This window comes from Anomaloglossus baeobatrachus, chromosome 2 (genome assembly GCF_048569485.1).
Source record: "Anomaloglossus baeobatrachus isolate aAnoBae1 chromosome 2, aAnoBae1.hap1, whole genome shotgun sequence".
NCBI lineage: Eukaryota > Metazoa > Chordata > Amphibia > Anura > Aromobatidae > Anomaloglossus > Anomaloglossus baeobatrachus.
Window position 1 is genome coordinate 730,422,275 of NC_134354.1, and position 25,469 is coordinate 730,447,743.

A 25,469-nucleotide genomic window follows, 5' to 3' on the forward strand; every position below is an offset into this window, starting at 1 on the left:
GCCTTGACGTGGCTACTGGGCAGACATAAAATTGGCCATTTTGTATGCTAAATATCTAAAATTTTCCTAGAATTCCTTAAGCAGTAATATGTATCTATATTCTTGCATTCACTGTTTACATGTTTAGCATTTCAGAGTGCAACTGTCCCTTTTTTGTTATTATAGGTCATGTTCAGTTTTGGGCCTGTTCAGACTGCATTTTGGGAGTGCCGTCAGTCTTTGTATGAAAGACACAAATAATCCTTTTGTTTTATGAAAAATAAATTTATTACTTAACACCCTTGCTTTAACAATGTTGAATTTTTTTTTTAAATCAGAATACTTGTCATTCATGTAAAATAGTTTGATACAGTACATTGTATGTTACAGTTTGTTTTCCTTGTAAAGTCTAAGGCTTTCCTACCCCCACATCCTCCGCTGTAACAATATCCACCCAAGAGTAAGGTGCCGACTAAATAAAAACAAATAGGAACTGATTTGAAATCCACTACACCAAGCCAGCTGAGAAAGATCCGAACAGACGCCGTGTCTGAAGACGAGCAACTTTCATGCTCAATATTTTTTTTGCTTTTTTTTAAAAACTCCATAGCATGCTCACAAGTCATCAACAGGAAAAAATAAAAAAAATTGGACAAATTGTTTATTCATTTTTTTTAATTTTTGTTTGCTGGAGCAAACAGATTCAAATCAGTTTCAGACATTTTTACTATCATATAGCAGCTTTATTATCAGTCAAGTTAAAAGTTACAAAAAAAAAAAAAACAAAATCAGGTTCTTTGGGAGGCTTGTATTGAAAATGAAAAAAAAAAAAAAAAAGTTTAAAAATGGGACAAGATTGCTGGTTTGGAGAAAAAAAAAATACTGATCACTGTGATAATATGGATCATCACACAAAGTATATAATGCAAACGGAAAACGTATGATGATCTGGAGAGGTTTGTTCCAGCTTTGTGCGATGATGATGGTAATCAAAGAAAAGATTAAAAAAAAATTAAAAAAAAAAATAGTTGGTCAATTGATAATATTCTTACGGTCACCACATACAATAACGAAAAAACTTTGTTCCAAGCATACTTCACAGCTTCACCTGCTAGCATCACTGAAAAATGCATTGGTCGATTTAAACCATTTTCAAGTATACTATGGAAGTAGCAAATTCACAATATTGACTGTGCTAAGGTTTGCGCGATCTCACGTCGGACCTCCACGTGGGATCTACATTCGGTGAAATGTGTAACGTGGCTTTTGGATTTTTTTTGTTTTTTTACATTTTTCTTTTTTATTTTTTTTAAGGTGTAGATGTACAGTACATTCCAAAGCCAGGCTCCAGGCGGGCGGCTACAAGCTCAGTCCTGTAGCCCAAGCGACAGTGCATTGACGTTTCCTGGTCTCTGGGTACAGCTCAGTACCGATGAGTCTGATGGGAGTATTGTGGAGGCTGCTGGGAGGTAGTCGAATATCCCATGCTGCTCTGAGGTTGTGATGTGCTTGGTCCAGGGTTTGGATAGGCAGCATGTGGATTGGAACGCTGAAAAAAGAAAAAAAAAAAATTAAATTTTTTTTATTTTACTCAGGTGTATATACAGTCGTGTTCAAAATAATAGCAGGGTGTACAAAAACCACGAACTAAACCAAAAATCTTTATAATCGTGTGCAGTGTTCCCAATGCACGGAAATAAAAACTTTTCTAAATCAAAACATGTGGAGAAATGTATATAATTTTTAACTACTTTACAGAAAATATCAAAAAATGAAGATTGGGCTGTTCCAAATAATAGCAGTGTCTGCATTTGTCTTTATATTCTCAGAATCTGTCCTCTTATTTTGGATTTATCATTCCTGTGAATCACTAACCTAATATTTAAGTTGTATAGCACAGTTTTCTAGAAGGGCTTCACATCCATGTTGCACGGAGTCAATCTTCTGGTCACCTCTTATTCCAGCCCAAGATGTTGTAAGACTAGATCCCATAATTTATTGGCATTCGTAGGCTCTGCCTCACACACTATTTTTTATGTCATCCCACAAAGTGTTCTATCGGATTATGGTCCGGGGATTGGGCTGGTGATTACAAAGAAGGGAATTTTGTTACTTACCGTAAATTCCTTTTCTTCTAGCTCCTATTGGGAGACCCAGACGATTGGGTGTATAGCACTGCCTCCGGAGGCCACACAAAGCATTACACTAAAAAGTGTAAGGCCCCTCCCCTTCTGGCTATACACCCCCCGTGGGATCACGGGCTGCTCAGTTTTAGTGCTAAAGCAAGAAGGAGGAAAGCCAATAACTGGTTTAAACAAATTCACTCCGAAGTAACATCGGAGAACTGAAAACCGTTCAACATGAACAACATGTGTACCCGAAAAAAACCAACAATCCCGAAGGACAACAGGGCGGGTGCTGGGTCTCCCAATAGGAGCTAGAAGAAAAGGAATTTACGGTAAGTAACAAAATTCCCTTCTTCGGCGCTCCATTGGGAGACCCAGACGATTGGGACGTCCAAAAGCAGTCCCTGGGTGGGTAAAGAAATACCTCATGTTAGAGCTGCAAAGACAGCCTTCCCCTACGGGGAGGTAACTGCCGCCTGCAGGACTCTTCTACCTAGGCTGGCGTCCGCCGAAGCATAGGTATGCACCTGATAATGTTTGGTGAAAGTGTGCAGACTCGACCAGGTAGCTGCCTGGCACACCTGTTGAGCCGTAGCCTGGTGTCGTAATGCCCAGGACGCACCCACGGCTCTGGTAGAGTGGGCCTTCAGCCCTGATGGAACCGGAAGCCCAGCAGAACGGTAGGCTTCAAGAATTGGTTCTTTGATCCATCGAGCCAGGGTGGCTTTTGAAGCCTGCGACCCTTTGCGCTTACCAGCGACAAGGACAAAGAGTGCATCCGAGCGGCGCAGGGGCGCCGTGCGGGAAATGTAGATTCTGAGTGCTCTCACCAGATCTAACAAATGTAAATCCTTTTCATACCGAAGAACTGGATGAGGACAAAAGGAAGGCAAGGAGATATCCTGATTAAGATGAAAAGAGGATACCACCTTAGGGAGAAACTCCTGAATGGGGCGCAGCACTACCTTGTCCTGGTGGAACACCAGGAAGGGAGCCTTGGATGACAGCGCTGCTAGCTCAGACACTCTCCGAAGAGACGTGACCGCCACTAGAAAGACCACTTTCTGTGAGAGACGAGAAAGTGAAACATCCCTCAGAGGCTCGAAGGGCGGCTTCTGGAGAGCAACTAGTACCCTGTTTAGATCCCATGGATCTAACGGCCGCCTGTACGGAGGGACGATATGACAAACCCCCTGCAGGAACGTGCGCACCTGAGAAAGTCGTGCTAGACGCTTCTGAAAAAACACGGATAGTGCCGAGACTTGCCCTTTAAGGGAGCCGAGCGACAAGCCCTTTTCCAACCCAGATTGCAGGAAGGAAAGAAAAGTAGGTAACGCGAATGGCCAGGGGGATACTTCTTGTGCAGAGCACCAGGATAAGAAAATCCTCCACGTTCTGTGGTAGATCTTAGCAGAAGTGGACTTCCTAGCCTGTCTCATGGTGGCAACGACTCCTTGGGATAATCCTGCAGACGCTAGAATCCAGGACTCAATGGCCACACAGTCAGGTTCAGGGCCGCAGAATTCCGATGGAAAAACGGCCCTTGGGACAGTAAGTCTGGTCGGTCTGGTAGTGCCCACGGTTGGCCGACCGTGAGATGCCACAGATCCGGGTACCACGACCTCCTCGGCCAGTCTGGGGCGACGAGTATGACGCGGCTGCAATCGGATCTGATCTTGCGTAGCACTCTGGGCAAGAGTGCCAGAGGTGGGAACACATAAGGGAGCCGGAACTGCGACCAATCTTGCACTAAGGCGTCTGCCGCCAGAGCTCTTTGATCGCGAGACCGCGCCATGAACGTCGGGACCTTGTTGTTGTGCCGCGACGCCATTAGGTCGACGTCCGGCACCCCCCAGCGGCGACAGATTTCCTGAAACACGTCCGGGTGAAGGGACCATTCCCCTGCGTCCATACCCTGGCGACTGAGGAAGTCTGCTTCCCAGTTTTCTACGCCCGGGATGTGAACCGCTGATATGGTGGATGCTCTGTCCTCCACCCACAACAGAATCCGCCGGACTTCCTGGAAGGCTTGCCGACTGCGTGTCCCTCCCTGGTGGTTGATGTATGCCACCGCTGTGGAGTTGTCCGACTGAATTCGGATCTGCTTTCCTTCCAGCCACTGCTGGAAGGCTAGTAGGGCTAGATACACTGCCCTGATTTCCAGAACATTGATCTGAAGGGTGGACTCCTGCTGAGTCCACGTCCCTTGAGCCCTGTGGTGGAGAAAAACTGCTCCCCACCCTGACAGACTCGCGTCTGTCGTGACCACTGCCCAGGATGGGGGCAGGAATGATCTTCCCTGTGATAATGAGGTGGGAAGAAGCCACCATTGCAGAGAGTCCTTGGCCGTCTGGGAAAGGGAGACTTTCCTGTCCAGGGAAGTTGACTTCCCGTCCCATTGGCGGAGAATGTCCCATTGAAGTGGGCGCAGATGAAACTGTGCAAACGGGACTGCCTCCATTGCTGCCACCATCTTCCCTAGGAAGTGCATGAGGCGCCTTAAGGAGTGCGACTGACCCTGAAGGAGAGACTGTACCCCTGTCTGTAGTGACCGCTGCTTGTCCAGCGGAAGCTTCACTATCGCTGAGAGAGTATGAAACTCCATGCCAAGATACGTTAGTGATTGAGTCGGTGACAGATTTGACTTTGAAAAGTTGATGATCCACCCGAAAGTCTGGAGAGTCTCCAGCGCAACATTCAGGCTGTGTTGGCATGCCTCTTGAGAGGGTGCCTTGACAAGTAGATCGTCCAAGTAAGGGATCACCGAGTGTCCCTGGGAGTGCAAGACTGCTACCACTGCCGCCATGACCTTGGTGAAAACCCGTGGGGCTGTCGCCAGACCAAATGGCAGAGCTACGAACTGGAGATGTTCGTGTCCTATCACAAAACGTAGAAAACGTTGGTGCTCTGTAGCAATCGGCACGTGGAGATAAGCATCTTTGATGTCTATTGATGCAAGGAAATCTCCTTGAGACATTGAGGCAATGACGGAGCGGAGGGATTCCATCCGGAACCGCCTGGCGTTCACATGCTTGTTGAGCAGCTTTAGGTCCAGAACAGGACGGAACGAGCCGTCCTTTTTTGGAACCACGAAGAGATTGGAGTAAAAACCTTGCCCTTGTTCCTGAAGAGGAACAGGGATCACCACTCCTTCTGCTCTTAGTGAGCCCACCGCCTGCAGAAGAGCATCTGCTCGGTCGGGATGTGGGGAAGTTCTGAAGAACCGAGGCGGAGGACGAGAACTGAACTCTATCCTGTACCCGTGAGACAAAATGTCTGTTACCCACCGGTCCTTGACCTGTGGCAGCCAAATGTCGCAAAAGCGGGAGAGCCTGCCACCGACCGAGGATGCGGAGGGAGGAGGCCGAAAGTCATGAGGCAGCCGCCTTGGAAGCGGTTCCTCCGGTTGCTTTCTTGGGGCGCGAGTGAGCCCGCCAGGAATCTGAGCCCCTTTGCTCCTTCGGAGTCCCTTTGGACGAGGAGGATTGGGCCTTGCCGGAGCCTCGAAAGGACCGAAACCTCGACTGCCACCTCCTTTGTTGAGGTTTGCTTGATCTGGGCTGGGGTAAGGAGGAGTCTTTACCCTTGGACTGTTTAATGATTTCAGCCAATTGCTCACCAGTCTGTCTACAGATAGTGGCAAGCTGGTTAAACATTTTTTGGAAGCAGAATCCGCTTTCCATTCTTTTAACCACAAGGCTCTGCGCAAAACCACCGAGTTGGCAGACGCCATTGAGGTACGGCTCGTAGAGTCCAGGACAGCGTTGATAGCATAGGTCGCAAACATTTGCGAAATTAAGGACTCCACTTGCGGCACTGCTGGACGTATGATAGAGTCCACCTGTGCCAGACCAGCTGAAATAGCTTGGAGCGCCCACACGGCCGCGAATGCTGGAGCAAACGACGCGCCGATAGCTTCATAGACAGATTTCAACCAAAGGTCCATCTGTCTGTCATTGGCATCTTTAAGTGAAGCCCCATCCTCCACTGCAACTATGGATCTAGCCGCAAGCCTGGAGATTGGGGGATCCACCTTTGGACACTGGGTCCAGCGTTTGACCACGTCAGGGGGAAAGGGATAACGTGTATCCTTAAGACGTTTGGAGAAACGCTTGTCTGGATAAGCATGGTGTTTCTGGACTGATTCTCTGAAGTCAGCGTGGTCCAGAAAAGTACTCAGTTTATGCTTGGGATACCTGAAATGGAACTTCTCCTGCTGTGCAGCTGCCTCTTCTGCTGAAGGGGCTGGGGGAGAAATATCCAACAGTCTATTGATGGCCGCTATAAGGTCATTTACCATGGCGTCACCATCAGGAGTATCCAGATTGAGAGCGGTCTCAGGATTAGACTCCTGATCACCCTCCTCTGTGTCATCACGCAGAGACTCTTCTCGCTGAGACCCTGATCCGCGTGATGACGTGGAGGGTCTCTCCCAGCGAGCTCGCTTAGGCTGCCTGGGACTGTCATCTGAGTCAGAGCCTTCAGCCTGAGATGCTTGGGACCCCCTTGAAGCACGGATTAACTCCAACTGAGGGGGACCGGGGAACATTGACGCAGCAGTGTCCATGGGCTGAGTAACTGGCCTGGCCTGCAAGGCCTCTAGGATTTTTGCCATAGTGACAGACATCTTGTCAGCAAAAACTGCAAACTCTGTCCCCGTCACCGGGACAGGGTTCACCGGTGACTCTGCCTGGGCCACTACCACCATAGACTCCGGCTGACGAAGTGGCACAGGGACCGAACATTGCACACAATGGGGGTCTTTGGAACCTGCCGGTAGATCAGCCTTACAAGCGGCACAAGCAGCGTATACAGCCTGTGTCTTGGCACCCTTGCGTTTTGCGGATGACATGTTGTCGTCTCCTCAGAGCAATATAGGGTATACAGCCAAGAAGCGACCTCAGTGCAATATATATATATATATATATATATATATATATATATGTGGTATAGAGAAAAAAATACACCAATATAACACTGTGGCACTAGTGGGGCCAGCACTAATGTGCTGCTTACCGCCCGCTTAACGCGGGTGTGTGGTCGCCAGAAATCCCTTGTCTGGGTCTCCCAGCGCCTGTGTCCGTTCTCCAGCCAGACTGCATGTAGGAATGGCTGCCGGCGTCCTGTGGAGAGGGGCGGGCCCTGGGCGTGCTGCAGACAAAGAGCGGGAACTGGCGTCCCACTGTGCCCAGTGAGAGGGCTGGAGTATGTAAATAAGACTCCAGCCCTCGGCGCTGACTATCGTACAGCGTCTCTCCCTTGCCCTGATTGACAGGGTGGGGGCGGGAACGAAGCGGAGCTAGGCCGCAAAAGCCGGGGACTAGATTTATAAGCGCCGCCGTCGTAAAAGCACGGTCGGCGCTAAGTCCCCGGCGCACCACAAGTCTCAGCCGCGCCGCCGCTCTAGGGGCGGCCGGCGCGGCAGTCCCCAACACATAAAGTCCCTCAGAGAAACTGCAGTGACTGTAACCCCAGCGCGCAGCGCTACTGTCCCCGGCGCACTAGCACACCCAGCAAGTCTGGAGTGTGCGCGGCCTGTCCATACGGGGACACAGAGTACCTGAATGTTGCAGGGCCTTGTCCCTGAATGGTACCCAGCTCCGTATCCAGCAGGTTCTACGGGTCTGTGGATGGAGCCCGGCCTCAGGGCTTGGGGGCCGGTAAGATCCCACTTCCTCAGAGCCCCTCAGGGGGATGGGGAAGGAAAGCAGCATGTGGGCTCCAGCCTCCGTACCCACAATGGGTACCTCAACCTTAACAAACACCGCCAATAGGAATGGGGTGAGAAGGGAGCATGCTGGGGGCCCTAGTATGGGCCCTCTTTTCTTCCATCCGATATAGTCAGCAGCTACTGCTGACTAAACAGTGGAGCTATGCGTGGATGTCTGACCTCCTTCGCACAAAGCTTGAAAACTGAGCAGCCCGTGATCCCACGGGGGGTGTATAGCCAGAAGGGGAGGGGCCTTACACTTTTTAGTGTAATGCTTTGTGTGGCCTCCGGAGGCAGTGCTATACACCCAATCGTCTGGGTCTCCCAATGGAGCGCCGAAGAAACCTCAATTTTGTTGGACTTGAACCACGATTTTGCCCATTTAATGGTGTGTTTAGGGTCGTTGTCTTGTTGAGACACCAATTTCAAGGGCATTTCCTCTTCAGTGTAAGGCAACATGACCTAATGATCAAGTTTCGAAATACTCGCATTCGTGATACTCTTAACGAGTATTGTTATACCAGCGTATTCATTCCGAATAGTGTGTGCAATGCCAGTCAACAGGGAATACTCGCAATGTACCGAGTAACCTGAATGGCGCACTATTTGCTACTCACACGAATAGTGCGGAATTCGGGTTACTCGTGACATTGGAAATTTTCCCCACTGACTTACATTGCACACACTATTCGGAATGAATACGCGGGTATTAGATTCGTGTTATTCGTAACAAGTACTGTGAGTATTTCAAAACTCGCTCATTATTAAACAACCTCTAAGTAATTGGATATATGCAAAAAGGTCCATGATCCCTGGTATGTGGTAAACGAGGCGGCACCACAGGAAGAGACATGCCCATATCATGATGCTTGCACCGCCATGCCTCAGAGAGTCCTGTGGCTTGAATTCAGTTTGTCTGAAGAACTGTCTGTGGCCCTTGGACCCAAAAAGAACAATTTTGCTTTCATCGGTCCACAAAATGTTTCTCCATTTCTATTTAGGCCAGTTGATGTGTCTTTGGCGAATTGTATCTGCTTTAGTATGTTTTTTTTTTTTTTGTTTTTTTTTTAAACAGGGACTTTGCAGGGACTTCTGGCAAATAGATTATCTCCACACAGGCGTCTTCTGTCTTAGTCCTCACAGGTAACTTGTGACATCTTTGATCTTGGAGCTGATCATTGGCTGAGCGCTTGCCATTCAGGCTATTCTTCCAGCCATTCGAATGGTCGTCTTCCGTTTTCTTCCACGTCTCTGTTTTTTATTTCCATTTTAAAACATTGGAGATCATTTTAGCTGAGCAGCCGATCATTGTCTGCACTTCTATAAAAAGTTTTATTAGAGAAGCCAAAACTAATAATCAAAGTGCGCTATTCTTCTGAGCAATGTCTGGAACCACCCATATTTCTCAGGCTTTCAAGGAGAAAAGCATGTACAACATGTGCCAGCTTCACCCTTAAATATGGGCCACCTAATTCACACAAGTTTCTTTACAGAATGATTGACTCCTCACTGGTAGCCAAATTAGTTTGTCAGGTCTCCACAAGAAGAAAAGACTTCCCCTTAGACCAAACTATAGCTTCTCCTACAGCCAGATCAGAGCTCATACTTTGCAGTGACTAGGGACAACCATCCCAAAACACAGTGTCTGCAAATTGAGGTTCTGATCTGGCATAAATCCAAAGTCATATGAAAAGGCTCGATAAAGGGCCACTTTTGACTTTTAGGATTGCTACTTCCAACAGGTGGCGCTAAAGTTAGTCTCCTTCTTCCCTGAAGAGACAATTTGACCTCACTAATATAACTCCACACTGCGATTAATGTGAACACCCCCCTTTATTTAATTATTCAAATACACAGACTCGAACCTGCAGATCATGAATAGAGTCTGGTGGTTTTCCAAGAATCTACTCCACCAAGTGGTAAATTAATAAAATTTACATAATTTATACCAAAATCAGTGAATAATCTGGTCATATTGGACTGCTATTATTTTGAACATTACTGTACACGTGCAAAGAAAAAACTATTTTTGCAGCATTTTTCAGGTGCACGTTTTTCCTCCAAAACTGTGCCAATAGGTTAGCATTACATCAAGTGGGAAAATAGAAAATGGAAAACTAACAGTATATTTTTGTGCTCTTTACCCCCTTCACCTTTAGCTATGTCACCATAAGTGTATATCACGGTCCACGTATGGACAGTAGTGCCCGGACTGACCATTATTAGTCTCCTGTAAGCTTCGTAGGACATGTAGGTAGGATAAGCTTCCGCCATAACAGGCACTGCGGACTGTATACAAATAGTTAAATACACGCGTGTGAATCTGGCTTAAGGTGATTTTTGTAGGGGGGGTTCGGGGCATTGTTTTCATAAACTGCCATAGGACAAACAAAACATCTGAATAATATAATCACTACCTAAAACCACTAGTAAGACATGAAAATCATAGCCTTTTTTTAATCCAGTTTTTATTTCCTATGAGACTTTAAACTGAGACTTGTAAAGAAATCTTCTGCGTGCCTTAAGTCATTGTAATCATCATACTGTTCTTATCAGTAAGTTAACTCGCTGCAGCAGGAGCCTCTCCCCAATCTGCAGTAAGAAAACCCATGGGGTCAACATTACCCCATGCAGAGTGGTACAACTGGAGGTTTTTTTATGTTACTAGATGGGTTATGACTTAAGCCTTGCCCCCTTTCTACAAGATTGTTAGTATACAAGATGTTCAGCATGATTCTGAAACAGAGGGTCTAGGCTCAAATGCCAATTTCAACTGGGCGAGGAGGGGCAAAGGGAGAGGAGGGGCAAAGGGCGAGGAGGGGCAAAGGGCGAGGAGGGGCAAAGGGCGAGGAGGGGCAAAGGGCGAGGAGGGGCAAAGGGCGAGGAGGGGCAAAGGGCGAGGAGGGGCAAAGGGAGAGGAGGGGCAAAGGGAGAGGAGGGGAAAAGGGCGAAGGGGGAGGAGGGGGAAGGGTACACTTATGCAGATCATACCTGATAGTCTGAGGTCATGATGAGACCACCTGAGGTAGTGGTAGGGGGAACAACCCTCACTTTCTTCAGCGGTGGCCCTTGTGCGTGGCTGTTGTCTTGGTTTCCTGGGTGGCCGGTGCCATTAGTATGGTTATTGCCTTGCTGCTGCTGTTGATTTTTCTTTAGAGATTTAAAAGAAAATTATTTTAGTGAAGAACTATCAAGAAAATAAGTAAATGTTTGGTTTGCAAGTGAGAAAACGACAGATTCGCTTAAACACCTTACAAAGATTTCATTAAAAGACAAATTTGACCAGTTTCCAGTGTTTATGGAGGACAGCAATGCACATGCACACAGAGCACACAGCAATGCACATGCACACAGAGCACGCATCATCATCTTGGAGCCATGAGACTTACCTTGTCCCCCTTATCATCAGGCTCCTCTTCTGTGAGGAACTCCCTTTTTGGGTAAGGAATTTGGCAGCCTGCAAACACACTGCAGAAAAACAACCGGTCGTTACAATCATAAAGGGCTACATGGGTCATCACTAGAGTTGAGCAAGTAGTTAACTATTCATACGCTCTATGCTTTTAGCGAGTACTGTTCGCTACCCGCATATTCGTTATGAGTAGCGGGTGCAATGTAAGTCAATGGGAAATACTGGATAAGTAGCGAGTAACCTGAAAGCCGTACTATTTGCTACTCGCATGAAAAGTATGGCTTTCGGGTTACTCGCTACTTAGCCAGTATTTCCCATTGACTTACATTTTGCTTGCTACTCGTAACAAATATACGAGTAGTGGACAGTGCTCGCTAAAAGCATAGCGAGAACAAATCGTTAACTACTCGCTCAATACTAGTCATCACTATCAAAAGCTGCGGAATTAATCTATATCAGAGTCAAAGGGCTGCAAAAAAAAGCATGGAAAAAATGAAAAGCTTCAGAGAGGAACGTCATTGAAAAAACAAAAAAAAAACAAAAACACATGGACTTTTGATGTAGATTTTTCTGCAAAATCATAATTTATTTTTCCTCCTGAAAATAACACTGTTACCCTAATAACATAGGGGAAGCTCTAACCATCCACACATTTCTCCTTTCAGTTACCATGAGCTTAGATTAGATGGTGATGAAGTTGGACCTAACTGATCCCAGCCTGGCTTATAGAGAAACTTTGCCACAAGGAATTAAACCCTTCTCTAGGTAATGGAGTTTTGCTAGGATAACCCATCACTGGACAACGGATTGGGGTCTGAATTCTGGACACTAATAGTGAAAATAAAGGGGGGAGTGGGGGATGAGCACTGGTGCAATGCTTTGTCCCGGTCACCATTTTCCCCCACTGTGCAGGATTGTGCAGCGCAGCCCCATTGCAAACAATACTGCATTGCAGAAGTCTGGGACTCCATCTCTCTTCCCAAGTTTGTTAATCTTTAATTTTATAAATCTATATAAACATAAAATTAAAAAAAAAAATCTTGATCAAGAGGTCAGTGATTAATGAACAAGCTCAAAAGATGGAGAACTAATCTATAACTGCTCTTATCCCGCCATTCCTATATCTCACCAGAGAATCAGACCCCCCAAAGATGAGAATAACGGAGAGAAGGGAATTTTGTTTACTTACCGTAAATTCCTTTTCTTCTAGCTCCTATTGGGAGACCCAGACAATTGGGTGTATAGCTTCTGCCTCCGGAGGCCACACAAAGTATTACACTTAAAAAGTGTAACCCCTTCCCTCTGCCTATACACCCTCCCGTGGATCACGGGCTCCTCAGTTTTGGTGCAAAAGCAGGAAGGAGAAAACTTATAAATTGGTCTAGGGTAAATTCAATCCGAAGGATGTTCGGAGAACTGAAAACCATGAACCAAAAGAACAATTCAACATGAACAACATGTGTACACAAAAGAACAACCAGCCCGAAGGGCACAGGGGCGGGTGCTGGGTCTCCCAATAGGAGCTAGAAGAAAAGGAATTTACGGTAAGTAAACAAAATTCCCTTCTTCTTTGTCGCTCCATTGGGAGACCCAGACAATTGGGACGTCCAAAAGCAGTCCCTGGGTGGGTAAAAGAATACCTCAATAAAAGAGCCGAAAACGGCCCCTTCCTACAGGTGGGCAACCGCCGCCTGAAGGACTCACCTACCTAGACTGGCGTCTGCCGAAGCATAGGTATGCACTTGATAGTGTTTTGTGAAAGTGTGCAGACTAGACCAGGTAGCTGCCTGACACACCTGCTGAGCTGTAGCCCGGTTTTTTGAAAAAATACTGAGAGCGCCGATACTTGTCCCTTGAGAGAGCCGAGTGACAAACCCTTGTCCATTCCGGATTGAAGGAATGAAAGAAAAATGGGTAAGGCAAAAGGCCAGGGAGTAAAACCATTATCAGAGCACCAGGACAAGAAGATCCGCCAAGACCTGTAATAGATCTTGGCGGACGTTGGTTTCCTGGCCTGTCTCATAGTGGCAATGACATTCTGAGATAACCCTGAAGACGCTAGGAGCCAGGACTCAATGGCCACACAGTCAGGTTGAGGGCCGCAGAATTCAGATGGAAAAACGGCCCTTGTGACAGAAGGTCTGGGCGGTCTGGAAGCGCCCACGGCTGACCCACCGTGAGATGCCACAGATCCGGGTACCACGACCGCCTCGGCCAATCTGGAGCGACGAGAATGGCGCGACGACAGTCGGATCTGATCTTGCGTAACACTCTGGGCAACATCGCCAGAGGAGGAAATACATAAGGGAGTCGAAACTGCGACCAATCCTGAACTAACGCGTCCGCCGCCAGAGCTCTGTGATCTTGAGACCGTGCCATGAAGGCCGGGACCTTGTTGTTGTGCCGTGACGCCATGAGATCGACGTCCGGCGTTCCCCAGCGGCGACAGATCTCTCGAAACACGTCTGGGTGAAGAGACCATTCCCCCGCGTCCATGCCCTGACGACTGAGAAAATCTGCTTCCCAGTTTTCTACGCCCGGGATGTGAACTGCGGAGATCGTGGAAGCTGTTGCTTCCACCCACAGCAGAATCCGCTGGACTTCCTGGAAGGCATGACGACTGCGCGTGCCGCCCTGGTGGTTGATGTACGCGACCGCCGTGGCGTTGTCCGACTGTATACGGATCTGCCTGCCCTCCAGCCACCGATGGAAAGCCAATAGGGCTAGATACACTGCCCTTATCTCCAGAACATTGATCTGAAGGGAAGACTATCGGAGTCCAGGTTCCCTGAGCCCTGTGGTGGAGAAAAAACGCTCCCCACCCTGACAGGCTTGCGTCCGTCGTGACCACAGCCCAGGTTGGGGGCAGGAAGGATTTTCCCTGCGATAGAGAAGTGGGAAGAAGCCACCACTGAAGAGAGGTTTTGGCTGCAAGGGAAAGACGTCCCTGTCGAGGGAAGTCGACCTCCTGTCCCATTTGCGGAGAATGTCCCATTTGAGTGGGCGCAGATGGAACTGCGCGAAGGGCACTGCCTCCATTGCTGCCACCATCTTCCCCAGGAAGTGCATGAGGCGCCTCAAGGGGTGTGACTGACCCCGAAGAAGAGATTGCACCCCTGCCTGCAGAGAAAGCTGTTTGTCCAGCGGTAGCTTGACTACCGCTGACTGTGTATGAAACTCCATCCCGAGGTAAGTCAGTGATTGGGTCGGTGTCAACTTGGATTTTGGGAAGTTGATGATCCACCCGAACTGCTGGAGAGTCGCCAGAGCGATGGTCAGGCTGTGTTGACATGCCACCCGGGAGGGTGCCCTAACTAGGAGATCGTCTAAGTAAGGGATCACCGAGTGGCCCTGAGAGTGTAGGACCGCCACAACGGATGCCATGACTTTGGTGAAAACCCGTGGGGCTATCGCCAGGCCGAAAGGCAGTGCCACGAACTGAAGGTGTTCGTCCCCGAGGGCAAAACGCAGGAAGCGTTGATGTTCAGGTGCGATCGGCACATGGAGATAAGCATCTTTGATGTCGATCGACGCTAGGAAGTCTCCTTGTGACATCGAAGCGATGACCGAGCTGAGAGATTCCATCCGAAACCTTCTGGTGCTCACATGCCTGTTGAGCAGTTTGAGGTCCAGAACGGGACGGAATGATCCGTCCTTCTTTGGCACCACGAACAAGTTGGAGTAGAAGCCGTGACCATGTTCCTGAGGGGGAACGGGAATCACAACTCCTTCTGTCTTCAGAACGCCCACTGCCTGAAAAAGTGCGTCGGCCCGAGAGGGGGGCGGAGATGTTCTGAAGAAACGAGTCGGAGGACGAGAGTTGAACTCTATCCTGTAACCGTGAGACAGAATGTCTCTCACCCATCGGTCTTGAACATGTGGCCACCAGGCGTCGCAAAAGCGGGAGAGCCTGCCACCGACCGAGGATGCGGTTCGGGGAAGCCGAAAGTCATGAGGAGGCCGCCTTGGAGGCAGTGCCTCCGGCGGCTTTTTGGGGGCGTGACTTAGACCACCACGCATAGGAGTTCCTCTGGCCTTTCTCTGGCCTGTTGGACGAAGAGGATTGGGACTTGGCTGAGGGCCGAAAGGACCGAAACCTCGGTTGTATTTTCCGTTGCAGAGGTCTCTTCGGTTTGGACTGGGGTAAGGAAGAATCCTTTCCCTTGGATTCCTTAATAATTTCATCCAAGCGTTCGCCAAACAATCGGTCGCCAGAAAACGGCAAACCGGTTAAGAACTTCTTGGAAGCAGAGTCTGCCTTCCATTCGCGCAGCCACATGGCCCTGCGGACTGCCACAGAATTAGCGGATGCCACCGCTGTACGGCTAGCAGAGTCCAGGACGGCGTTCATGGCGTAGGACGAAAAAGCCGACGCCTGAGAAGTCAAAGACGCAACTTGCGGAGCAGAGGTACGTGTGACCGCATTAATCTCAGACAGACAAGCTGAGATAGCTTGGAGTGCCCACACGGCTGCAAAAGCCGGGGCAAAAGATGCGCCTGTGGCTTCATAGATGGATTTCACCAGGAGCTCTATCTGCCTGTCAGTGGCATCCTTGAGCGATGAGCCATCTGCAACTGATACTACAGATCTAGCCGCCAATCTAGAGACTGGAGGATCCACCTTGGGACATTGAGCCCAACCCTTAACTACGTCAGAGGGGAAGGGGTAACGTGTGTCATTAAGGCGCTTAGTAAAGCGCTTGTCCGGAAATGCTCTGTGCTTCTGGACAGCATCTCTGAAGTTAGAGTGATCGAAAAACGCACTCCGTGTACGTTTGGGAAACCTAAACTGGTGTTTCTCGTGCTGCGAAGCCGACTTCTCTATAGGTGGAGGCGGGGGAGATAGATCTAGCACCTGGTTGATGGACGATATAAGATCATTTACTAAGGCGTCCCCCTCAGGTGTATCAAGATTGAGGGCAACGTCAGGGTCAGAGCCCTGAGCTGCGAGGTCCGCCTCGTCCTCCAGAGAGTCCTCAAGCTGGGAACCCGAGCAGCGTGAGGAAGTCGGGGAAGATTCCCAGCAAGCCCGCTTAGCCGGTCTGGGACTGTGGTCCGTGCAGGAGTCCTCCGCGTGAGACCTAGGGGCCACCCCGGGAGCGCGCTGCGGTGCGGACCAAGAGGGACCTGGAGGCGATGATCCAACAGGGCCCGGGGCCTGTGTAAGGACCGGTCTGGACTGCAAGGCTTCTAGTAGCTTGGTAGACCATTTGTCCATAGACAGCCATGGATTGTGAAAGTGACTCAGAGTTTCTCAGCAAAAACTGCAAACTCTGTCCCTGCCGCCTGGACAGTGGAAGCAGGGGGGTCTGCCTGAGCCGAGGGGTCCACTAGTGACCGAGGCTCCGGCTGAGCAAGTGAAACAGGGGTCGAGCATTGCTCACAGTGAGGGTAGGTGGAACCCGCAGGTAACATAGCCCCACAAGAGGTACAGGTTGCAAAAAAACCCTGTGCCTTAGCGCCCTTGCTCCTTGTGGACGACATGCTGTTGTCTCCTAGGAGAGTGATCACTGAGGGTATATGGGAAAGGGTAAACAACTCGGATAAGAATATTATATATATATATATATATATATATATATATATATATATATATATATATATATATATATATATATATATATATATATATATATATATATATATATATATATATATATATATATATATATATATATATATACATACATACATACATATATATACATATATATATATATATACATATATATATATATACACATACATATACATACATACATACATACATACATACATACATACACACACACACACACACACTCCGGCACCCTAGGGGGACCAGCACCGGGTGACCGGTGTGGCTTACCGACCGCCCAAAGCGGAGTGTGTGTCCTCCAGATTCCCTGCCTTAGGTCTCCCAGAGCTGCAGAGCTCGTTCCTGAAAATCCTCCACCGGCAGAATGTGTAGTAAAAATGGCTGCCGGAGCTCTCAGGGGAGGAGGGAGCCGTGGGCGGCGCTATGAAAGTGCGGGAATCTGGGGCCCCACAGTGATCAGTGAGGGGGGAGGAAACATACAGGATGCTCCAGCCCTCACCACCGACGTCAGGTCGGCCGTCCCGCCCTTACCCCTGACTGGCAGGCCCGGGGGCGGGAGTTATGCTACTAGGCCGCAATGAAGCCGGGGACTAAATTTAAGACCGCGGCCGACAAACAGGCTCGGTCGGCGCGGAAGTCCCGGTCTTCAAACCAGCAGCTGCTGCAGCGTCCGGGAAACAAGCGCTCTATGCACAGTCCCCATGGGGACACAGAGTACCTTATAGATGCAGGGCCCGGTCCCTGAGGATACATAGACTCCTGTCCGGCAGATTCCCACAGGGGCTGCGGAGGGAGCCCGGTCCCAGTAAATGGATGACCGGTCAGGATCCCACTTCTCCCAGAGCCGCTAAGGGATGGTGAAGGAAAACGGCATGTGGCTCCAGCCTCTGTACCCGCAATGGGTACCTCAACCTTAACAGCACCGCCGACGTAGTGTGGTGAGAAGGGAGCATGCCGGGGGCCCCGTGGGGGCCCTCTTTTCTTCCAACCGATAAAATCAGCAGCTGCTGCTGACTAAAATGGGAATGCATGAGTGGATGTGTGCCTCCTTCCACACAAAGCATAAAAACTGAGGAGCCCGTGATCCACGGGAGGGTGTATAGGCAGAGGGGAGGGGTTACACTTTTTAAGTGTAATACTTTGTGTGGCCTCCGGAGGCAGAAGCTATACACCCAATTGTCTGGGTCTCCCAATGGAGTGACAAAGAAATACGATGTTCTGGTCAATTGAGAAGGAGATTTGTGCTCAGTGTACTCACTGCCATTATCTGGCACAGAGCGATGCATGCACTATGTGGAAAAAAAGGAAACCGGAGTGTGGCGAGTCACTTACTCTGATGTGGGGAGTGGATCTTCTAGAAAATATGGATCCTGCATTGCTTGCTCAGAGGAAATTCTTTTTATCGGGTCCATGGTCAGCAATTTCTGAAGCTTTGAAAAAAAAAAAAAAAAAAGCTCAATTTTTCATTAGTCTACAACTACCCTGCAAATCTATATTCTGCAGATCCCAACCTTGCTTTTTATTTTTTTACGTGTCCTATACAAAGCATGTATAAAGCAGTGATCCCAGGACTACAAAGCTGTTTTGGAAGCCAGCAAAACAATACCAAAAAGTGTACTTTTCATTTTAAAGTGAACCTGTCAGGTGCGATATGCACCCAGGACAACGAGCAGTTCTGGGTGTATATTTCTAATACCTGCCTAACCATCCCTGTTTACACTAGCATAGATAAAAGATTTATAGAAAAAGTATTTCTAAAGATCTTTTACCTTATGCTAATGAGTGCGGGGACTTGTCCCCTGAGCGTTCGTTCCCTGACCAGTCGCCCCCATTAACATGTTACTTTATTTGTCTGTGGAAAAGAGCGCACATAGGGTCTTACCAGGTATGAAATTTAACAAATAAGGTGCCAAAGGCACACTCGCCTGCTGAAGTTGTGATAGGCACAACTCCTTGATGCACATATATCAAAAGTGGTCAGCAGCAGCCCCGAAAAAAAAAATGGTGAACAATAAGGAAGAAAAAAAAAACAAAACAAAAAAAAAAACAGGTTCAATGCTGCGCTAGAGGCCACAAGAATCCATGGATGTGTATTAAAAACCTTTTCTTCATTTCTGCAGGTCAACGTGTTTCAAAGACATATCAGTCTTCTTCATCAGGACACAAGAAACAATACCTGTCCTTTCTTGGTAGATTGAACTTTTTATATAAAAAGGTACTGGACAACCCCTTTATGCTGGATTCCAATATGACATTGCTAACCTATCCTGATGAGTTTGTCTATATCAAAGCTGTGTGTGTGTGTATGGGTAGGAGGGGAGTTCCACAGCCGGCACCGCCACTGATCAGCTTCTTCCTGCGGCCGAATGTGATCAGTTGTGGAGCTGCACAGCAGGGTGCCATCAGGTGCACAGAGGCCGCAGCTGTGCACTATACACCCGCTCCTATTGGAATGAACGAGATCAGATCTGCAGGACCCTCTGCAGCCACTATACCTTTGCAATCCGATCACATCCAGCCACCTCCGGAACTGGGAACAGCTGATTGGTGGGGGGTACTGACCCACACATTGATGACCTAACCAGAGGATAGGTCATCAATATAACAGTAGTGGACAACCCCTTTAAGTACATGATGCTTTGTAAACTAAACAACTTAACCACACCAGTCTGGGTTAATTACATTTGAAACCGTCCTGTGGACTCATCTAAAAAGGGGCACATTTATAGGACCTCTTCTACAGAAGGACAGTGCCTTCAGTGGGATCATATAAAGCGAATAGATCACTTACCAAGTGGAATGTTTTGCTGTCTGGCTTAACTTTATGCTTCTCCATATATTTAATAAGGCTGCAGTTGGTATAACTGAAACATTGAAACATTAAACAAACTAAATAGAATTGGCATTATAACGAACATCAAGAAAACATAGAAATGTCACCTGCTGGCACATACAAATATCACAACGTGTACACAGACACTGCTATCATTTTCATACAAAGGGCAGAGGGTTCTCCAATATCGGTAAGTGCCATACACAATGGCTGAAGCAGAGGTGGAGCAGGCACAACGGTGTTGCACTTAAAGGGCAATTTACACGCTGCGATATCGCTAGCGAGCGTACCTGCCCCCGTCTGTTGTGCGTCACGGGCAAATCACTGCCCGTGGCGCACATCGTTAACACCTGTCACACAGACTTACCTTCCCTGCGATGTCGCTGTGGCCGGCCATCCGCCTCCTTTCTAAGGGGGCGGTTCGTGCAGCGTCACAGCGACGTCACACGGAAGTCGTCCAAAAGAAGCGGAGGGGCGAAGATGAGCGGACGGAAGATCCTGCCCACCTCCTTCCTTCCTCATTGCCAGTGGATGCAGGTAAGGACATGTTAGTCGTTCCTGCGGCGTCACACACAGCGATGTGTGCTGCCACAGGAACGACGAACAACCAGCAGCATGCACTATCAACGATATGAAAAAAAGCAACGTGTCAACGATCTTTAACGTTTTTGCGATCATTGATCGTCGCTCCTAGCCGTCACACACTGCGAGGTCGCTAACTACGCCGGATGTGCGTCGCAAACACCGTGACCCCAATGATATATAGTTAGTGATGTCACAGCGTGTAAAGCACCCTTAAGATGAGACTCTGCAGTGCCCTGTTTTATGTATCCCTGTCAGACCCCAATGATTAATAATTTAGCCCCAATCCATTGGGCTACAATTTTGAGAATAACCTTTTAAAAAGGAATTTGTCAGCAGCTTTAATGTGAGAGCAGCATGATGCAGAAACAGAGACCCTGACTCCCGCAGAGTCACTAACTGGGCTGCTTTGTGTACGGTAGGTTCAATAAAATTACTAGTAATTATCTCCTGCTGATAAAACAGAAGACTAGTTGTCTTGTGCCAGAGTATGAGTTGATGTACACGTAAACTTGTAAGCTCATGTTCACACTGGCCATAAGAGAAAAAAAACAAAGTTGAAAGTATGAACATATAATCTGCTGTAACTAAAATAAAAGCCTAACGCAAATAAAAACATAGGGTACTTAGTAAACACTTTTTTTTTTTTTTTAATCAAAAAGTGTAAAGCCATCCCACCGTGACAAGGTGAACTCAAATCGGGACAATACTTACACTCTCTAATATTAACCCCTTCACGACCGCGGGCAGTAAAATTACGTCCTATTTTAACGTGACTTAACGACCAGGGACGTAATTTTACTGCTTAAAGTTCATTTGATTGCCATGGCCATAGCAACGGCTTTTAAATGATGTCCCCTGCTGTTTCTTACAGCAGGGGACCTTTGCTTCACCCCAGGGGGGGTGGCATCGCCACCCCCCATCGACGATCGATGTGATTGGCTGTTCAAATCTGAACAGCCAACCACATCTTTCACACTGATTTCGGTAAAAATAATGCCGGAAATAGTGCGATACTGTGAGATCCGGCTATGATGTGCTGTAGCAGGTACAGCAGATCATAGGTGGATCTCAAACATGCCGCCCCCAGCCCCTGCAGCACTGATTGTAGCGATCATGCTATGACGCGCAATCGCTCCAATCAGTGTGCAGTGGGGCGGTCTGATCTGCCGGTGGCCGCCCTCCCCAGGCCTGTGCTGGTCTGGGGACCCTCCCCCAATATGTCTGCAGCGTGCAGCACTAGCTGGTACTAGTGGTACCACGCCACCGCTGCTGCTGCCGCTGCTGTCACGTCACGGAGCAGGAGCGGTGAGTATTGTGCTCACCTTGCAGCCCCTGCACGCTCTTGTGATTGCTCCTACGCGCTCTTGTGATTGCTCCTGCGCGCTCCCGTAATGGCCCCTGCCCGTGCCCCCCTGCGATCTGGCCCCCCGACATCCCGATCTGACATCCCGATCGCCCCCACCCCCCCGACATCCCGATCGCCCCCTCCCCCGACATCCCGATCGCGCCCCCCCGACATCCCGATCGCGCCCCCCCCCCCGACATCCCGATCGCGCCCCCCCCCACATCCCGATCGCGCCCCCCCCCACATCCCGATCGCGCCCCCCCCCCCCCCGACATCCCGATCGCGCCCCCCCCCCCCCCGACATCCCGATCGCGCCCCCCCCCCCCCGACATCCCGATCGCGCCCCCCCCCCGACATCCCGATCGCGCCCCCCCCCCCCCCCGACATCCCGATCGGCCCCCCCGACATCTCTATTCTGCAGCTCCTCCGCTCTCCTTGCAGCCCCTGCGCGCTCTTGTGATTGCTCCTGCGCGCTCCCGTAATGGCCCCTGCCCGTGCCCCCCTGCGACCTGCCCCCCCCCCCCCCCATTCTATTCTGCAGCTCCTCCGGTATCTCCCTCCTCCTCTGCTCTCCTTGCAGCCCCTGCGCGCTCTTGTGATTGCTCCTGCGCGCTCCCGTAATGGCCCCTGCCTGTGCCCCCCCCCGCCCCCGACATCCCAATCTGCCCCCCCCCCCGCCCCCGACATCCCAATCTGCCCCCCCCCCCCGCCCCCGACATCCCAATCTGCCCCCCCCCCCGCCCCCGACATCCCAATCTGCCCCCCCCCCCGCCCCCGACATCCCAATCTGCCCCCCCCCCCCGCCCCCGACATCCCAATCTGCCCCCCCCCCCGCCCCCGACATCCCAATCTGCCCCCCCCCCCGCCCCCGACATCCCAATCTGCCCCCCCCCCCGCCCCCGACATCCCAATCTGCCCCCCCCCCCCGCCCCCGACATCCCAATCTGCCCCCCCCCCCGCCCCCGACATCCCAATCTGCCCCCCCCCCCGCCCCCGACATCCCAATCTGCCCCCCCCCCGCCCCCGACATCCCAATCTGCCCCCCCCCCCGCCCCCGACATCCCAATCTGCCCCCCCCGACATCCCAATCTGCCCCCCCCGCCTCCGACATCCCAATCTGCCCACCCCCGACATCCCAATCTGCCCACCCCCGACATCCCAATCTGCCCCCCCCATCCCCGACATCCCAATCTGCCCCCCCCCATCCCCGACATCCCAATCTGCCCCCCCCCATCCCCGACATCCCAATCTGATCTCCCCCCCCCCCCCCCGACATCCCAATCTGCCCTCCCCCATCCCCGACATCCCAATCTGCCAGCCTCCCCCGTGATCTCTATTTTGCAGCTCCTACGGTATCTCCCTCCTCCTCTGCTGTCTCCCCGACGTCCTCTTGCCTGTCTTCACCGGCCGATCACATCTGCCTCCATCGCTGGGTCCTTCTTCCTGGGTCTTCTGCTGAGCTGTCCAACTTCCTGCCTGCTGCTCCTGTAAAGCTGTTCCTCCTGCTAATCCTCTGGGTACTGTGAGTATAACTTTTTTTTTTTTCCTTTTTTTCCTCTATCCCCTGTCCATTTTTACACCTCATGCGTCAGTGCGTCCCGCCAAGCGCTGATCAGGGATGCAGATAACGTATCTGCATCCGTGGTCCGTTTTCGGCGGGACTTTTTTTTTTCCCGTATCTCCGACGCTTTTTGTATCGCATCAGTCAGTGCGTCCCGCCGAGCGCTGATCAGGGATGCACATAACGGATCGGCATCCCTGCTCAATTTTTGGCATGACAAAAAGCATCGGGGATACGGAAAAAAAAAGTCACGCCAAAAATTGAGCAGGGATGCCGATCCGTTATGTGCATCCCTGATCAGCGCTCGGCGGGACGCACGGACTGATGCGATACAAAAAGCGTCGGGGATACGGAAAAAAAAGTATCGCATCAGTCCGTGCGTCCCGCTGAGCGCGGATCAGCATCCCTGCTCAATTTTTGGCGTGACTTTTTTTTTTCCGTATCCCCAGCGCTTTTTGTATCTCATCCGACCGTGCCTCCTGCAGCGGCCGATCAGTGCACTGCGTCTGTGCGTTTGAAAAGACAAATGGCGTTCCTTGTCTTCTGAGGCCCGCCATGCGCCCAAACAATTGATTTCCACCACATATGAGGTATCTGCGTACTCGGGAAAAATTGAATACGTTTTATGGTGCATTTTTTCCTGATACCGTTGTAAAAAGAAAAAAAAAAAAAAAAAAAAAAGCTACCTTGTTGCTGCAAAAATTTAAAAAAAAAATAATTTTCACGGTTCAAAGTTATCAACTTTCAGTGGAGCCCCTGGGAGTACAAGGGGCTCACTAAAGATCTAGATAAATTCCTTGAGGGGTCTAGTTCCAAAATGGGGTAATTTGTGGGGCAGCTCCACTGTTTAGGAACCATGGGGGAGGGGTCTAAAAACGTGACATGGCATCCGCTAATGATTCCAACGAATTTTGCTGTCAAATGGTGCCCTTCTCTTATGAGCCACGCCATGCGCCCAACAATTACTTTCCACCACATGTGAGGTATCTGCGTACTCAGGAGAAATTGCACAATACGTTTTATGGTGCATTTTTTCCTGATACCCTTGTGAAAAAAAAGCTACCTGGTTCAAGTAACAGTTCTGTGGTAAAACAAAAGAAAATTGTATTCATGGCTCAACATTATCGACTTCTGTAGAGCCCCTTGGGGCTCACCAAACATCTAGATAAACTCCTTGAGGGGTCTAGTTTCCAAAATGGGGTCACTTGTGGGGGAGCTCCACTGTTTAGGCACCTCGGGGGTCTCCAAACGTGACATGGTATCCGCTAATGATTCAAACAAATTTTGCTGTCAAATGGTGCTCCTTCTCTTCTGAGCCCCGCCCTGCGCCCAAACAATTACTTTCCACCACATATGAGGTATCGTCGTACTCAGGAAAAAATGCACTATAAATTTCATGGTGTATTTTTTCCTGATACCCTTGTGGAAAAAAAAGCTACTTAGTTGAAGCAACAGTTTTGTGGTAAAAAAAAAAAAAAATTCTTTTCACAGCTCAACTTTATAAACTTTTGTGAAGCCCCCAGGTGTTAAAAGTGCTCACCAAACATCTAGAAAAATTATTTGAGGGCTCTAGTTTCCAAAATGGGGTCACTTGTGGGGGAGCTCCATTGTTTAGGCACCTCAGGGGGTCTTCAAACCTGACATGGCGTCCGCTAATGAGTGCAGCTAATTTTGCGTTCAAAAATTCAAATGGCGCTCCTTGCCTTTCGACCTCTGCCGTGCACCCAAACAATTGATTTTTACCCCATATGGGGTATCAGCGTACTCAGGAGAAAATGCACAATAAACTGTAGGGTGCACTTTCTCTTTTCTCCCTTGTAAAAATGAAAATTTTATGGCTAAAGTAACATTTTTGTGTTAAAAAGTAAAATTTTTATTTTTTCCTTCCACATTGCTTTGGTTCCTGTGAAGCACCTAAAGGGTTAATAAACTTCTTGGATGTGGTTTTGAGCAGTGTGAGGGGTGCAGTTTTTAGAATGGGGTCACTTTTGGGTATTTTCTGTCACCTCGGCCTCTCAAAGTCACTTCAAATGTGATGTGGTCCCTAAAAAAATTTTGTACATTTTGTTGGAAAAATTAGAAATTGCTGATGAACTTTGACCCCTTCTAACTTCCTAACGAAAAAAAAATTTCTTTCGAAAATTGCGCTGATGTAAAGTAGACAAGTGGGAAATGTTATTTCGTAACTATTTTGTGTGACATATCTCTCAGATTTATGGGCATAAATTTTTAAAGTTTGAAAATTGCGAAATTTTCAAAATTTCCGCACAATTTCCTAAATTTTCACAAATAAAAACGCAAAAAGTATCGGCCTAAATTTACAACTGACATGAAGTACAA

General features: G+C 49.1%; 1 protein-coding gene across 1 annotated transcript in view; it reads right to left on the reverse strand.

The window, feature by feature from the left end:
• Positions 1-279: 279 nt before the first annotated feature.
• CDK8 (cyclin dependent kinase 8) overlaps positions 280-25,469 on the reverse strand; it is a 137,505-nt gene continuing 112,315 nt past the window's right edge. The window contains exons 9-13 of the mRNA XM_075334632.1: positions 19,597-19,669; positions 18,138-18,235; positions 11,205-11,283; positions 10,807-10,965; positions 280-1,528 (exon numbers count right to left, since the gene is read on the reverse strand). Coding sequence (XP_075190747.1) covers positions 1,403-1,528; positions 10,807-10,965; positions 11,205-11,283; positions 18,138-18,235; positions 19,597-19,669 — 535 coding nt within the window. The 3' untranslated portion in view covers positions 280-1,402. The remainder of the gene's footprint in view (positions 1,529-10,806; positions 10,966-11,204; positions 11,284-18,137; positions 18,236-19,596; positions 19,670-25,469) is intronic.